The sequence below is a fragment of the Xenia sp. Carnegie-2017 genome, unplaced genomic scaffold, assembly GCF_021976095.1.
Source record: "Xenia sp. Carnegie-2017 unplaced genomic scaffold, XeniaSp_v1 HiC_scaffold_22, whole genome shotgun sequence".
Taxonomy (NCBI): Eukaryota; Metazoa; Cnidaria; class Anthozoa; order Malacalcyonacea; family Xeniidae; genus Xenia; species Xenia sp. Carnegie-2017.
Window position 1 is genome coordinate 732,690 of NW_025813485.1, and position 15,553 is coordinate 748,242.

The window sequence follows — 15,553 nt, forward strand, 5'->3', positions numbered from 1 at the left end:
GCTAAATAGAGAAAAAAATGCCATCATACATCATGCGAATACAATAATGCTATTGTCATCCTCAGAGCAAATGCTCGAACAGTATAATACACAGTAAACTAAGTTTTTGGAAACTGGTCTGATTTTTCAACTTCTTCTAATAAGTATACAATTTCTTCAATGATATGCGACATATTTTTCACAAAATGACTAATTCATGTCCATAGCTTTCTGTTAATGTCAGTGGCAATTGTCTTTGTGTTATGTCTTATATTCTTCAGCGTGATTTGAATGATCATTATGATTAACGATCGTTATGACTACGATTAATTTTAATTTTTGATACAATAAAACATTTTTTAAATGCCGAATGATGAAGTGATATGAAGAGAAAAACGTTAACCTTTCACTTTTTAAATTTTGGATAGATATTGTCAATCATTGAGCCCTAAGAGAGACAACGATTGAAGACATTTGCATACAAACAATCTACAAATGATCCAATCGTCATAATAAAGACAAAGAAAATAGCAAGAACGTAATCCTCATTCAAAAGTCATTGTATTTATTGTTTTTAACACTAAGTGCGTTAGCAATACCGACACAATGTGTATTTTCCTTGAGAGGAAGCAACGTAACAAGAAAGATAATTTTGAATACAAGTACGACGAAGTCATTTGTTTCGTAACCAAGTTAAAGTAAGGAATGTGGTTAAAATATCTGAAATTGACACATCATTACAAAACAGTTATTAATTATCTGAAGTGTGAAACAGCTCAACGCGCATACTAAAATCTTCAAACAGTAAAGAAATCATCAATCTAGCAACTATGGTAAATAATAATGCTGAAATACAGGACCAGACAAAGGTGATGATCAACATTCGAGGAACAATTTATGAAACATTCGAGTCAACACTAGCAAGATACCCAAATACTCTAATGGGTAGCTTTACTAAAACGTCTCCTTATTACAACTCAAAGAAGCAACAATATTGTTTAGATCGCGATAGAAAAGCATTTGATTCTATACTTTTCTATTATCAGTCAAGAGGAAAACTAATCAGACCCATTGATGTCGATGAAACTATTTTTTTGTCAGAGTTGCAGTTTTTCAATATTGATCATAACAATGTGACACAGCTGGAGTATGGTTCATCTAATTTCAGCATTCCAAAAACAAATAAAAGAGCGGAAAGAAACTCAGACGTTCATACATTTTTCGATATATTTTTATCGTGGCCCTGTGGAGTTATTGTAGTGACATACATATTAACTTTATGCCTGTTAAGTTCTTTACAATATCAACAGATGTTATCAAATTTATGTGGTAGAATGGAAACCAATTCTTCCAAATCGTCTCAAAATATCAAAGAGGACAATCATCCTTTTATAATTTTGCAATATACTTGTGGTGTATGGTTTGTTTTTGAGTTCATTCTTCGGCTTCGTCAAGCTGAGTGTAAACCAAGATATACTAAAAGTATTTTAGGAATAGCTGACATTATAACCGTGGTGTCGATATTCTCACAATTATTTATTCATCACTTTGACTGGTGTGTGCAAACGTCTACAATATGGCTCGCAAACATAACGCGAATATGTTCTCTTGTATGTATGTTCAAACTATCACGATATTCAACTGGACTAAAACTGTTTGGTGTAACAGTGAAAGCATGTGCGAAACAGCTCATTTTGTCGTTTTATTGTGTTGGCTTGTGTATTCTCGTGTTTTCCTTCATTATTTACTACAGTGAAGAAAATGTCAATCCTAAGTTTGAAAGTATCATCGATGCATTTTGGTATACGATAGTCACATTAACAACAGTTGGTTATGGTGATTTGGTACCAGTCTCCGTTCTCGGAAAGATTTTTGGTGGAATTTGCTGCGTATTTGGCGTTACAATTGTTATGGCATGGCCGGCAACAATATTTGTTTCTTATTTCCAGCAAGTATATAATTATGAAATTGGACTAAAAAAGAAAAAGTCAAGAAATTATTTGTCTTCAAAAATAATGAAAATACGAAGAGGATTGATGCAGTTAGATAATACGGGCTGTGCATTTAAATGATTACTATTCCAAGGTCTTTGATGTTGTATAGTTGCAACGCAATTTTTTTTAATGTATAGTTATGCAGTTTCTTAGTAAATTTGTGGCCTGGTACATCGTTTTGATGCATAAAAATCATGAATCACCACGGATTTGCGCGGTTTTTGCAATGCATTTTGGGATCGCCAGGGGGCAAACATTTCTTTAGAAATTTATCTGTAATAGTGATATTTTTGAGAATTCTTAATTTAAAGCACCTATTTCCATTATAATGGCTATTCGTTGTAATGGGTATTCGTTACCAGTTGGGAGAAAAGAAGTAAAAGTATGTGGAGACGGCAATTGCTTTTATCGAGCAGTTGCGTTGGCTATAAACGGTGAAAGCGACGAAAACTTTGCTCACATTCGAGAAATGTGTAACGAAGTTTTAATACAAAATCCGGCTACTTTTCGACCGTATTTATTTCGATACGAATCGATAGAAAAGCATCTGGAGCGAAACATTATGTCCGGTACGTGGGGAGAAACAGTGGATATGTACGCTTGTGCCACGGCCTTGCAGCATGAAATTTGTGTTTATGCTATGCTTGAGCAGAAATGGTTTTATTTCACTCCTCGCCTGATGTTACGTCCATTGTTAAAATATGATAGAATCTGTGATTGTCCAATCACTTTGGTCTTGCATAACTTTCACAGAGCTGCTTGCCATTTCAATCTTTTGCAACCTATCAATAGTTGTTGTCTTGCCCCAATACCTGCCAATGAATACCAACCACCTGTGTTGGTTGATCTTGAACTTAAGGAAGAACCATCTCTTTCTAATGACCAATCATCTCCACTTAAAACTAGAACTATAACTTGTCCATCAAAACCTAAAACAATATCCCGCAAATCCAAACCCCCCCCCAAAAAAAATCTTGTCTATCTAAACATAAAACCATATTTTGTGAAACCAAACAAGAAAAGCTTGCAAATGAAAACATTGCGAAGAATGTTGACACTAGTACAGTTGTCAGGGATGAGCAATTTCACCAGAGAAATAATTTCAAAGACTGGAAAGTTAAAGATTTGAAAGAGTATATCAGTGACCGTGGTGTACCAACTACAAACTATTTAAAATCCGATCTCATAAAGTTAGCAGAAGCCACTGAGGAGGCAATACTACCAATTGATCCTGATTTTTCAAAGGATTCCTTGGAGCATTGTCTTCAAGAACGATTGACACTTCCTGCTGGAAAGCGCCTACAAGATCCATTTAAAATGACCCATACATCAAATGACATGTCAGCTTTACCAACATTTGGACTGTTGGACATTTTCAATCATTTAATAGTTAGTAAAGCAAAATATGACAAAGACATGTTGGCATCTTGGAGAACATTTGATGATTATAAATTACACCAAAATGGTCAAGTAAGGAATTTATCTGGAACTATTGTCTATGACAACGATGATAGCAAGTTTCACATTGTCATTGGCAGTGTTTTACCCACACAAAGGGACAAAACACCAGAAGGCATGAAAGAATACAGATCCTAGTTCATACTTTCGCCAAATGGCTCTGTGTTTTCTGCATTTTGTGAATGTAAAGGTGGTTCAGATCAGGGATGCAAGCACTTGGGTGCTTGTATGTTTGAACTTGAAGAGTTTTTGTCAGGTGAAAGAACTTCAGTGACTTCACTTCCAGCATACTGGCAACCAAAACCAACACCAAGAAATAAGCCCTTACCATTGCTGGAAATGAAAATTTGTCACTTGGTGAAACCCAAACGAAAAAGGAAACATGTATCTCTCGACGACTCTTGGGTTGACTCATTTGACCCAATGCCAAATCGTATGAGAACCACAATAAGTGAAGTAGGAAAAGTTGAATTTGCCAGGAAATTGAGAGACATTGATGAAAATTCTGGTATTTTGGATTTCCTTCCTGAGTGCCCACATTCAGACAAAGTAAAAAAAATGAAAACTGTTTTTAAACTTAATAGTCTTAGCATAGAAACAAAAGCTAAAATATTTGCAAGGGAAAATCAACATTTGATTAAAAAAAGAGTGAAGAAAGCCTGTGATATCTTCATTAGCACATTAAAATGCACTGAAGAAGAAAACAATTGTTCATTTCAGCTGCAACAAAAGGACAATCCAAAAATGAAGAATGGCATAAAATGAGACATGCCGTGGTAACAGGCAAAAAAGTCAAAGCTATTTACACTAGACAAAAAACAAAAGAGCGCACCCCTTCAGCTGATTTATCAAAAACTGTTGCTAATTTTTTGGAAGACAAGAACAGTTTGATAAACTCAAATGCTATGCAATATGGACTAGAAGAAGAAAAAGAGGCTCTGTATCTTTATAAGAGACTGCGTACAAAGAAGCATGAAAAAGTTAAAATAGAAGAACCTGGGTTGCTTGTTGACCCCAAAAATTTATGGATGGGAGTGAGTTTGGATGGAATATGCCAATGTGAATGTTGTGGCTCAAGGACACTTGAAATTAAGTGCCCTCTAACATGCAAGAATATGGATCCCAAATCTGCATTTTTCTCAACAGCTATTGGTGGGAAAACTAATGATAGTGGGAAGAAAGTGTTGAACAGGAACCATTTACATTACTTTCAAGTCCAAATGGGTATGGCTATAAGTCAAATCGATGTGATTTTATTGTATATACAGAAAAAGGAATTGATATTGTAGAAATACCATTTGATGCTGACTTCTGGAGTGATGTATTTAAAACTGTGTTTCTTTTCTATAAGAATTATATTATTAGTAGTCTTTTATTGAAATATGTACAATGATAAAATTTTATATTTACAAATAATAGTTTTTCAAAATAAAAATATTAAGTATAATTTATTTTAGATTATGTAAGAATTACTTTATACCACGCTTTCCTAAATTACATAAAGCGGCACACATAAACAAAAAGTTGTCCAAAACTGGTTTTAATGTCAATGGAATAACTCCTGATAAAATCTGAAATTGCTTTAGTTTCAATATATTCCTTTCGACATGAGATCTTAATGATGCCACATGCCGAGTATGAGTTGTTCCATGAGAGAAAAGTCTTGGTCCACGACAATAGGCAGGAGAAATAAAGTGAACTTTCTTCACCACAAGTAGATCTCTAACAAGGAATCCCTTATCAGCCATGACACCATCACCTTTTTCTAGCAAGTTTATGAGACCAGAGTTGGTGACAATTTCCTTGTCAGATATTGAACCAGTCCAAAGGGGTGGGATGAAGGAAAAAATACCAGTAGGGGTAATGCCAACACTAATAGTTTAGCAGTGTTCCAATGCTTATAGCTGCTCCATGAAATTTTCTGGCTCCCAGGTATCTTAGGTTTTTGTATGAAAAATTCTGTGCAATCAATAATTATCCTTAAGTTTTTAAATTTCTGAAATCGCTTAGGTAGTTTCTCTTTGATTTCAGACTTACTTGGCCAAGGCACAAGGAATGAAAGCTTGTTAGACAGGAATTTAACCCAAGTTGTATAAATCCGGGAAACATAACTAGCTGAAACAGAAAATGTATCAGCCAAAAAACATGACATCAAATCTTTTTCGTGTCCTGACAAGAGTAAGAATGAATTCTTCCCAATGTGTCAATACTCTTGAGACATGCCCTCTTTTAATAGACTGGGCAGTGGCTGTATCAGTAGAACCTCTCCAATACCTTAGACTCTATGCTTTCTCTTCAATCAAACTGAAAACTAAGTTCAACTTTTCTAGTGACAATCCAATGTAGCGGTAGCAATTCTTCTGGCAAATAGCTTGCTCAATAAATAAATTTCTTTTCAACGTTTTAACATCGCCCTGGCAAAAACAGTCAATGAGGTCATGTTTATCACTTTCAAAGCTGTAGCTATCATCATAATCATAACTTGTAACATCCAAGTCTGTTGTACAATTTATATGTGGACTGTCTTCGTGCACAGACTCTGGCTCAGTAGCAAAAAATGCCTTATCCTGATGCTCAAAGCTTTTCTCAGTACTGCCTTCACACAGAATTTTTCGTCTCTTTCTTTTCGGAATATTTGATTTGCTTTCGGCGGTAGTTGTTTACTGGTTTCTTTTGATTGGTATCCTTTGAGATACAAAGTTGGATTGGGACAGCCCTCGGATCGATAACCAGCAAGAAAATGATTAGAACAAACCTTCGTATTAGCAGTGACTTTGAAGTTTTTCCTGTTGATCAGCTTTTGCCAAGCACTCTTGTCTTTCGCGTTTTTCGGAGAAAAAAAGCGAAGAATACCAACGTGATCGAAAACGATATATTTTTCAGGATATCTTCTATCGTTATCACAACCATAAACAGCACAGTGATCCCTTTTCCCATTATAATTTGAATATAAACTTTTTACTAAAAGATATTTTTATAAAGATACACAATGTTTGCCCCCTGGCGATCCCAGAATGCATTGCAAAAACCGCGCAAATTTAAGGGAGACTGGCAACCGGCAAATACTCCATTCAAACCATTGAGTTCTATACATTGAGCTCTATAATAACTGGAGGGGCAAAGGGGCCTGGGCCTCGTGGTCAAAAACATGGCGGTAATGGCGGATTTTGGTTGTCAAAACTTCCACTTTGAGAAAAATTTTTAACATTCGCTCCCTCCTGAATCCGGAACACTATTACTGCTTATATTGATGACAACCAGCGAAAACAACCACGATACCGTAAGCATAAAATATTGAAAATAATGCTTCAGGTTTTTGTGAAATAGACACACACATTTAAATGAGGTAAATCTACTGTAAAATAACGTATATTTTGTCAAGTAATGCTTTAGCTATGTTAGAAATAAATATCAAACGGCATTCTTTACACTGTGCAATACTTGTGTTTTTGACTATTTGTTAACAGCTTCGTGCAACTGTCTTTCTTGAATAGATGGGTAAATCTTAGTTAAAATGTCCAAAAAGGAGTTAGAAAAAGTTAGCTTACCCCTACGACTTAAGTCGACTGGAAATATATTATTAGTAGGTATGTATTTTTTTGAGTTTTTTTTGGTAGGATTGATTCTGGGTGTCTTATAAGGTATTATGATATTCTGATAAATCTACTGAGAACTTATGAAGAAAATATCTTGAACTAGGAGAGCAAAAGAACGAAATTCAGAAATTCTATAATCATGTTGCTGGTTCTGTTTTGAGCCAAGATATTAGAAACTGGATTGTCATTGAAAACCAAGGATCTACTACTGAACAGAACTACATTAATTTCCCATTGAAAATACGATTTCTTAAATTAAAGTGCATTGGTTTCTCTGACATAACACTTTTCTTATTGCTGCATGAAGGCAAACCTGTTTTAATAATTATAATGTAGGTGAAGATTTTTAGCATGTTGTATAATTATTATACAGACATTATTTATAATATTATGGCCTTGTGTAATGTATGTCAAGAACTTATTAATTCTCAAAAATGCTAACCTTCTTGCACTACTTTTCTCTTGCGTCCTTACAAATTACAGTTACCTATACTAATTTTTTCTAGGTTCAAACAACTTGAAAAATTTTTGAATTTTACATTATGCCTTTGAATTTTTCTTTTTGTCTTTTGGTAAAAATATCAGTAAATGACTTAAAAATCAAGTTTATCTAAAATAGTATTTTGTACAAAGTAACTATACATAGTTGGAAAAGTCTCATGTTGAAGACAGATGTGGCTTCTTTACTAGATTGCTACTCTATTCTTTTAAATGATATCGTAATTCTTCAAAGACATAAAAGTTCTTTGTCATCAATTTTGCTTCTTCCACATTCAACTTCATTGCAACCAATGCATCTTATGTGAATTTTAATCACCTGGAATTGAAAACATATGGATTTTGTCAGATGATGCAGTACTGTATTTAATGTTTCATGCATGTCATCATAAGCTTTTGAGCAAATATTTCAAGGTAGGAGCAAAATTTGGCACATTATTGAACAAAGTAGTTTTTATCTTGATTTTGATGTACTAACCTGTTTTACTACACTGTGTAACAAACAATTCATTTACAGAAACACCAGATGGCATTTATAAAACTTTAGCATAAGCAAACCTTTACACACCAACAAAATGATTGTCCATAATATCCAAATTGTCCAGGATAGCTGTTTAATACAGGTATTTTTATTGTACAACATGTACCAAAGAGCTCATTAATCCTGCTGCATTTGATTTCAATACAGCTCTGTTCTTAATATTTGCTTCATGTTTTCAGAAAATATGAAAAAATCCTCTATTTCTTGGAGGTAAAAGTTGCAAGATATTCTCAAATATATTGGTTGCTTTTGCCTCGTCTAGCAAGCGATTAAGTAAAGAACAAATAAGACTGGATATACATAACTTAAATTATAACTTAGTAAAACATTCACAAAATATATACCATCACACTTCAAGTATTGACTTAAAACAAAACACTGAACACTTTAAATGGTAAACAATCTTACGTTGCTCACCGGTGTCATGTGTTTCCTTTTCTGGCATTACTTCAGCATCCGTACACCAAACAAGTTTGCAGCATGTTTTAAAAATAAAATTTCTAAAAGTTTTGTGCTTCGCATTGAAATTTTATATAATCGCAATTGTGGTTTCAAATCGGATGGGCGAAAAATTTCATTTTATGAGCCCGCGTCTTTCCGCTGACTTTGACAACCAAAATCCGCCATGTTTTTGACCGCGGCCGCTGCGCTAATAATTTATAGTAATTTCGTTGACGTTTCCTCAGTTATTATAGAGCTCAATGGTTCTCTAAGACCTGGAGGAAACGTCAACAAAATTAGTATAAAATTACAGCGCGCGGTCATCTATGGCGATTTTGTTGTCAAAATCGGCAAGACGCGGGCTCATAAAATGAAATTTCGCCCAGATTGACAACCACAATAACGATTATAAAAATATCAGTACCAACACAAAAACTTTTAAATTTTATCTTTAAAACATGTTGCAAACTTGTTTGAGAGATGCTGAAGTAACCAGAAAACATTCATGTTACCGGTAACGTCAAGTGTTACCATTTAAAGTTTCAGTGTTTTGTTTTAAGTCAATACTTGAAGTGTGATATTATATTTGTGAATGTTTACTTCTAACATAATTTGAGTTATATATATCCAGTCTTATTTGTTATTTACTTTGATCGCTTGCTGAACGAACAAGCAACCGGTCTTATCGAGATATGCTTAAAACTCCTTGTTTCAAGATTGAAATGGAGGATTTTTTCATGATATTTTCTGAAAATATGAAATATTAAGGACAGAGCTGTATTGAAATCAAATGCAGTGCAAGATTAATTATGAGCTCTTTGGTACATGTCATTAAAAAATACCTGTATTAAACAGCTAGCCTGGAATTTGACAGATTATGGACAATCATGATGATGGTAATGAATTTGCTTTATGCATTTGAATGCCATCTGGTGTTTCTGTAAATGAATTTGTTACAATGTAAACAGGTTAAAACACATCAAGAATCTAGATAAAACTACTTTGTTAATAATGAAATTTCTTTCTCCTATGAAATATTCAAGCAATATAGTAACATGCATGAAACATTAAATACTTATGCTGCATCATCTGACAAAATCCATATGTTTTTCAAGGTGATCAAAATTCACATAAGATGCATTGATTTGCAATGAAGTTGAATGTAATGAAGAAAATTGATGACAAAGACTTTTATGTCTTTGAGAATTACGATATCATTTAAAAGAATAAAGTAACAATCAAAGAAACATCGACGCTTCAACATGAACTTCCAATCATGTATAGTTATTTTGTACCAAAATACTATTTTAGACAAACGATTTTAAGTCATTTACTGATATTTTTACCAAAAGACAAAACAAAATTCGGGCATAATGTAAAATTCAAAGTTTGTCAGAGTTGTTTGAAAAAAAATTATAGGTAACTGTAATTTTGGAACACAAAAAGTGTGCAGAGTTAGCATTTTTAGAGTTAAAGTTCTTGACATACATTACACAAGGCCATAATATTATAAATAATGTCTGTATAATAATTATACAACATGCTAAATATCTTCACCTACATTATAATTATTTAAACAGGTTTGCATTTAGCAATAAGAAAAGTGTTATGTCAGAGAAACCAATGCACTTTAATTTAAAAAAAAGTATTTTCAATAAGGGGAAATTAATGTTGATTCTGTTCAATAGTAGATCATGGTTGTCAATGACAATCCAGTTACTAATGTGGCTCAAAACAGCTGCAATAATTATGATTTAGGAATTTTGAATTCTTTCTTTCTCTAGTTCAGATATTTTCTTCATAAGATAATTTATCAGAATATCATAATATTATAAGACACGAATCAATCTACCAAAAACTTTCAAAAAAATACATACTACATAATATATTTCCAGTCGACTTAAGTCGTAGAATAAGCTAACTTTTCTAACCTTTTGAACATTTAACTAATATTTACCCATCTATTCAAGAAAGACAGTTGCTGAAGCTGTTAAAAAGTCAAAAACACAAGTATTGCGCATGGGATTATGCATTAAAGCAACGACACATTGACAGTGTAAAGAATGCCGTTTGATATTTATTTCTAACATAGCTAAAGCATTATTTGACATATACTATTTTACAGTAGATTTACCTCATTTAAATGTGTCTATTTCACAAAATCTGAAATTATTTTCAATATTTATGCTTACGGTATCGTGTTTATTTCGCTGGTTGTCATGATATAAGCAGTAGTAAGGATTCCGGATTCGGGAGGGCGAATGTTAAAAATTTTTCTCAAAGTGGAAGTTTTGACAACCAAAATCCCATTACCGCCATGTTTTTGACCAGGGCGCCCCTCCAAGGTCTTATAGAGCTCAATGATTCAAACCTACCCGCACCATTGTATTGAGTTCTATAATAACTGGGCGGCTATCTCCGCGGCATTAGATATCTGATGACGCCAAAAATGGCGGATTTCGTCCGTTGCCGCTGAGATTTACCGAAATTGACCGCTTTTCCGAAAATTTCACAATTTCCCACTCCCTCCTGAGGAAAAGTGAGGAAAATGTATGTGTATTTGGGATTTGCAAGCAATTTTTGATGAAAATCACGTTAAAACCTACAATTCGTAACAGCGAGTCAACTAGCTTTCCAGTTATCGGCTCCTACGAGGATGTATTTATAACTATCGACGAAAGAGCTATATGTCGGCTACACATCTATGAATGCAGATATGCGTCGTTTTCTTACCAGCGTCAAACTTGTTTGATCGATTAAACTCTTTAGTCTATACAAAAGTATATCATAGTTCATCTCCACGGTTCACGAGAGAAGTTAGCTTATTTGTTATCATTGCTATTTTCTTCTTTTCATGCAATGGGCAATGGCTTTTTCGCCACAATTGTAGGATTTTTACTTGTTTCTTTAAAAAAGTACATATAAAATCTCTGGATATTTACGGATTTTCTGTAATTGAGTTTCACATGAAATTTCAAAAAGACTCAAGTCTGCATAGGTTTGGTAAATGAAAACAAACAATATTGTATAGAAATTACTTTAAGTAACCTTTTGTGATGTTCTGAAGTGCAACTGCATCAAATACTTGTAAAGTTGTAGCACATTTTGATTTTGTTGTATTGATATATAAATTGGGCAAAATGCAAATAATCATCAAAACACTTATGCTTCCAATGGTGTTTATAATTCATTTTTAGTTTTAATACTTCTACCCTTCTTTTCACTTTGTTTTGTTTTTCCTATATTTTCAATATAAGTGCACAATTTGAATTATTAACACAGTTTTCACTTCAATAATAAATTTCATAAGCAGTTGGTAGTGCATTTTGTTCTCTGAGTATCCACATTTGGTGTTTTCTTCATACATGAATGATGAAATGCATATGGATGTGTCATAACAAGGCAATAAAACCAAATGAATTAAATACCTATAGTGTACTTTTATGCTAAAAGCTTAAAAGCTTTCTAGAAATTATAAAGTTATTGGATTATATTACCTCTATATCATCAATCTCATGAAAAGAAATAAGAAGCAAAATATTTGTAGAAAAGCTTTGAAAAGTGAAAAACATTTATTTAAAAAAGCAGCAATGATGCATATGATAAATCCCCATTCTGTACTCTAATAGGTAAATAAGCTCAAACTGTTTCTTAAAGAAATATAAGAAATATATAAGAAATATACAGTACAGTAATTTTAAAGGTTTCATCACTGAATCTTTAATGCTTTAGTATAGTGCATTAGATATTAGTAACATTTAAACAACACTCAACTAAAATATTTTGATAAAGATATGACATGATTTAAACATTATGTTATATAAAACCCAATGGCTTATTCAGTTTAATGCTTCACATCTGCATCAAGTCATCATCAATCTCAGTACAAATGTTTACATAGACACAAACTTTATGGCCTTTCCATTTTATATGTTGTGAATTGACATTTAATTAAGCATCAAAAACAAACAACCTTCTTGCCATCTTTTTTTGGTTCATGAACTTTTACTTCAAAGCATTCAAGGCATCATTAGTGAATCCATTGTCTCCATCCATAGAATTTGACCATGATCAAATTAAATAACTCTGTATAAGGCAGACAATAAATCAATTATCTTTACAGCATTATCATTTTTTTAATACTCTGCCTGGTCAATAACATCTTCCAGTCATCTTTACTTCTCTTCCCTGCATGTTGTCAGCAAATAGAACATAACAAGCTCTGCTCCAAATCATGGGTACTGTTGGGGCTGATCATTTCTTCTTGATACTTTTCACAGAGCAAAATGTGTGCAGGGTCTTTTTGCTCTAGGAAACTATTTTGCAAATAGATAGGTAAATTTCACGATTTCATGCATTAACAAATGACAGAAAAGTATGCAGAATTTTATAGACAAAACAGGAAAACATCAGTATATTTGGCGTTCAAGTCAGTCTTAAAATTACGATCTATGGAATGATGATAAATTATGATCAAAAATTATGTATTTTATGGCTTTTCAAGTGCATGTATAATTGCTTTTCAATCGTTGACGGACTAACAAAACAAACAACTACCTCACCTGTGAGAAGCGATATGTTCCTTTTTGTGGAAACTACGACATCCAACAATTGAACGATTGAAGTGTTGGCATTATAAAAGAAATGCCAAAAAAGATATCGTCACAGAATATGGAACTAACGATATCCATATTCTGTGATATCGTGTTTGTTTTTGAAAAATTCTTTATAATTTACTATAGACACCAGGGGGAGGTCGAGAATATTATTTTTCTGCAAAGCGATCATTTCAGCGGAAATACGTCCGTTGGCCGCCATTTTTTTGGCGACCTCGCCCCAGTAAAGATAGCCGCTCCAGTTATTATAGAACTCAATGAAGCTAACCACGTACGCATAATTCAACAAGCAACTACAAACACGAGTATCACATTTCATAAGCAAAACTAAAAAGAAAAAGATATCGTAATATCTTGGATTACAAAACGATAAAAGGAAAAAGAAAAGGGAGACTGGCAACCGGCAAATACCATTGAGTTCTATAATACGTTATAGAACTCAATGGCAAATACTCCATTCAAACCTACCCAGCACAAGCCAACCACGTACGCATAATTCAACAAGCAACTACAAACACGAGTATCACATTTCATAAGCAAAACTAAAAAGAAAAAGATATCGTAATATCTTGGATTACAAAACGATAAAAGGAAATGCTTGTGCTTGAATTGTTTCTATTATTACATGTATTGCCTTTGGCAAGAGGAGGTAAACAGCCAAATATTTTGTTTATATTTGCTGATGATTATGGTTTTAACGATGTTGGTTATCATGGTTCCGAGATTAAGACACCAGTACTTGATAAACTTGCAAAAGAAGGTGTCATTCTTGAGAAATATTATGTTCAACCAATTTGTACGCCAACAAGATCAACAATGTTGACGGGAAGATATCAAATTCATACTGGTTTACAACACGGTGTAATTTATCCTGCGCAACCGAACTCTATTCCTCTTGATGAAACAATTGTCGCAGAGAAATTAAAACAAAGTGGCTACAAGACTCATATAGTCGGCAAATGGCATAATGGTTTTTATAAAAAAGAATGTATGCCAACATACAGAGGTTTCGATACATTTTTTGGATATCTTAATGGAGCTGAAGATTATTATACACATTCGGCAAGTTTTGGATATCCCAAAATACCATTTAATTTTTGGAAAGGTTATGATTTGCGTAGAAATGAATCAGTAAGTACAAAAGAAAAAGGTGAATATTCCACATTTATATTTACAAAAGAAACTCAAAAGATCATCAGGAATCATGATACTAGTTCTCCTATGTTCTTATACTTGGCATTTCAAGCTGTTCATTATCCTTTGCAAGTTCCAGAACAATATATCAAACCATATGAAGGGATTAAAGACACCAACAGACGTATTTATGCTGGAATGGTGTCAGCTATGGATGAAGCCATAGGCAATATAACACAAACACTCAAAGAAAAAGGAATTTGGAACAACACTATCTTGATATTTAGCACTGATAATGGTGGTCAAGTGTATCAAGGAGGAAATAATTGGCCATTAAGGGGTTGGAAGGGATCATTATGGGAAGGAGGTATACGTGGAGTGGGATTTGTCAATAGTCCTTTGTTAGCAAAACCAAAAAGAGTCTCATATGAAATGATTCATGTTTCTGATTGGTTTCCAACATTGGTAAAGTTAGCTGGAGGTGATTTAAATGGCACCAAACCTTTGGATGGTTTTGATGTTTGGGAAACCATCAACACAGGTGAGCCTTCCCCAAGGAATGAAATCTTGCATAATATTGATCCAGTTAAGACTCCATGGTCTAGTTACACCAGTTATAAATGGTGTCCACAGGCAGCGTTACGTGTAGGAGACTGGAAACTACTTACAGGTTGCCCAGGAGATCCACGATGGATTCCTCCGCCAAATGCAAGCTTTAACTTCAGCAAAGAGAGAGATTTCCGCGGCAGGAATAAGTTGTTTTTGTTCAACATAGCAGAAGATCCAGAAGAACGACATGAACTATCTTCAAAGTTTCCAGAAAAAGTTAAGGAGTTATTGGCCAAACTTCAAGAATACAATAATACTGCAGTACCTGTGAAATACCCTAAACCTGATCTTGCTTCAAATCCTGCATTCTTTAATGGTGTCTGGTCACCTTGGATTGTTTCCAAACACATAAAGGTGTAAAATACAGTGGATGTCAAACGAACTTTTATACAATTTTCAGTTTCGTTCTGTGATGACGGTAAACAAACTTTAAACTCTACAAGATATCTATCTCTACTTGATTCGTGAAAAATATATTATTAATTTAAACATTAAAATCTGCTAAGGTAAAATGGCATTTCCAGCAATGAAAATATTATCTACTACTTTTTGATTCACGAAATGAGAGCATTGTATTAACTCGACAAATATTCTTTTTCAAGCAATCTCAATAACTACTACCTTCATTAATGACAAAACTCTGGCATAATGTCCGTGATTTCAGTACCACTACAGTAATAGGTTTAA

General features: G+C 33.6%; 2 protein-coding genes and 1 pseudogene across 2 annotated transcripts; 2 read left to right on the forward strand and 1 right to left on the reverse strand.

Moving 5' to 3' along the window:
• Window positions 1–549: 549 nt before the first annotated feature.
• Window positions 550–2,931, forward strand: LOC124446870 (potassium voltage-gated channel subfamily A member 6-like). Its single transcript, XM_046997750.1, has one exon. It carries the CDS (start codon window positions 810–812, stop codon window positions 2,049–2,051), a length of 1,242 nt encoding a protein of 413 aa, XP_046853706.1. The 5' UTR covers window positions 550–809; the 3' UTR covers window positions 2,052–2,931.
• Window positions 2,932–4,728: 1,797 nt separating this feature from the next.
• LOC124446816 lies at window positions 4,729–6,091 on the reverse strand (annotated as a pseudogene).
• A 7,277-nt stretch (window positions 6,092–13,368) lies between these two features.
• LOC124445940 (arylsulfatase B-like) lies at window positions 13,369–15,428 on the forward strand. The gene has a single exon (XM_046996725.1). It carries the CDS (start codon window positions 13,718–13,720, stop codon window positions 15,224–15,226), a length of 1,509 nt encoding a protein of 502 aa, XP_046852681.1. The 5' UTR covers window positions 13,369–13,717; the 3' UTR covers window positions 15,227–15,428.
• The last annotated feature ends 125 nt before the right edge of the window (window positions 15,429–15,553 follow it).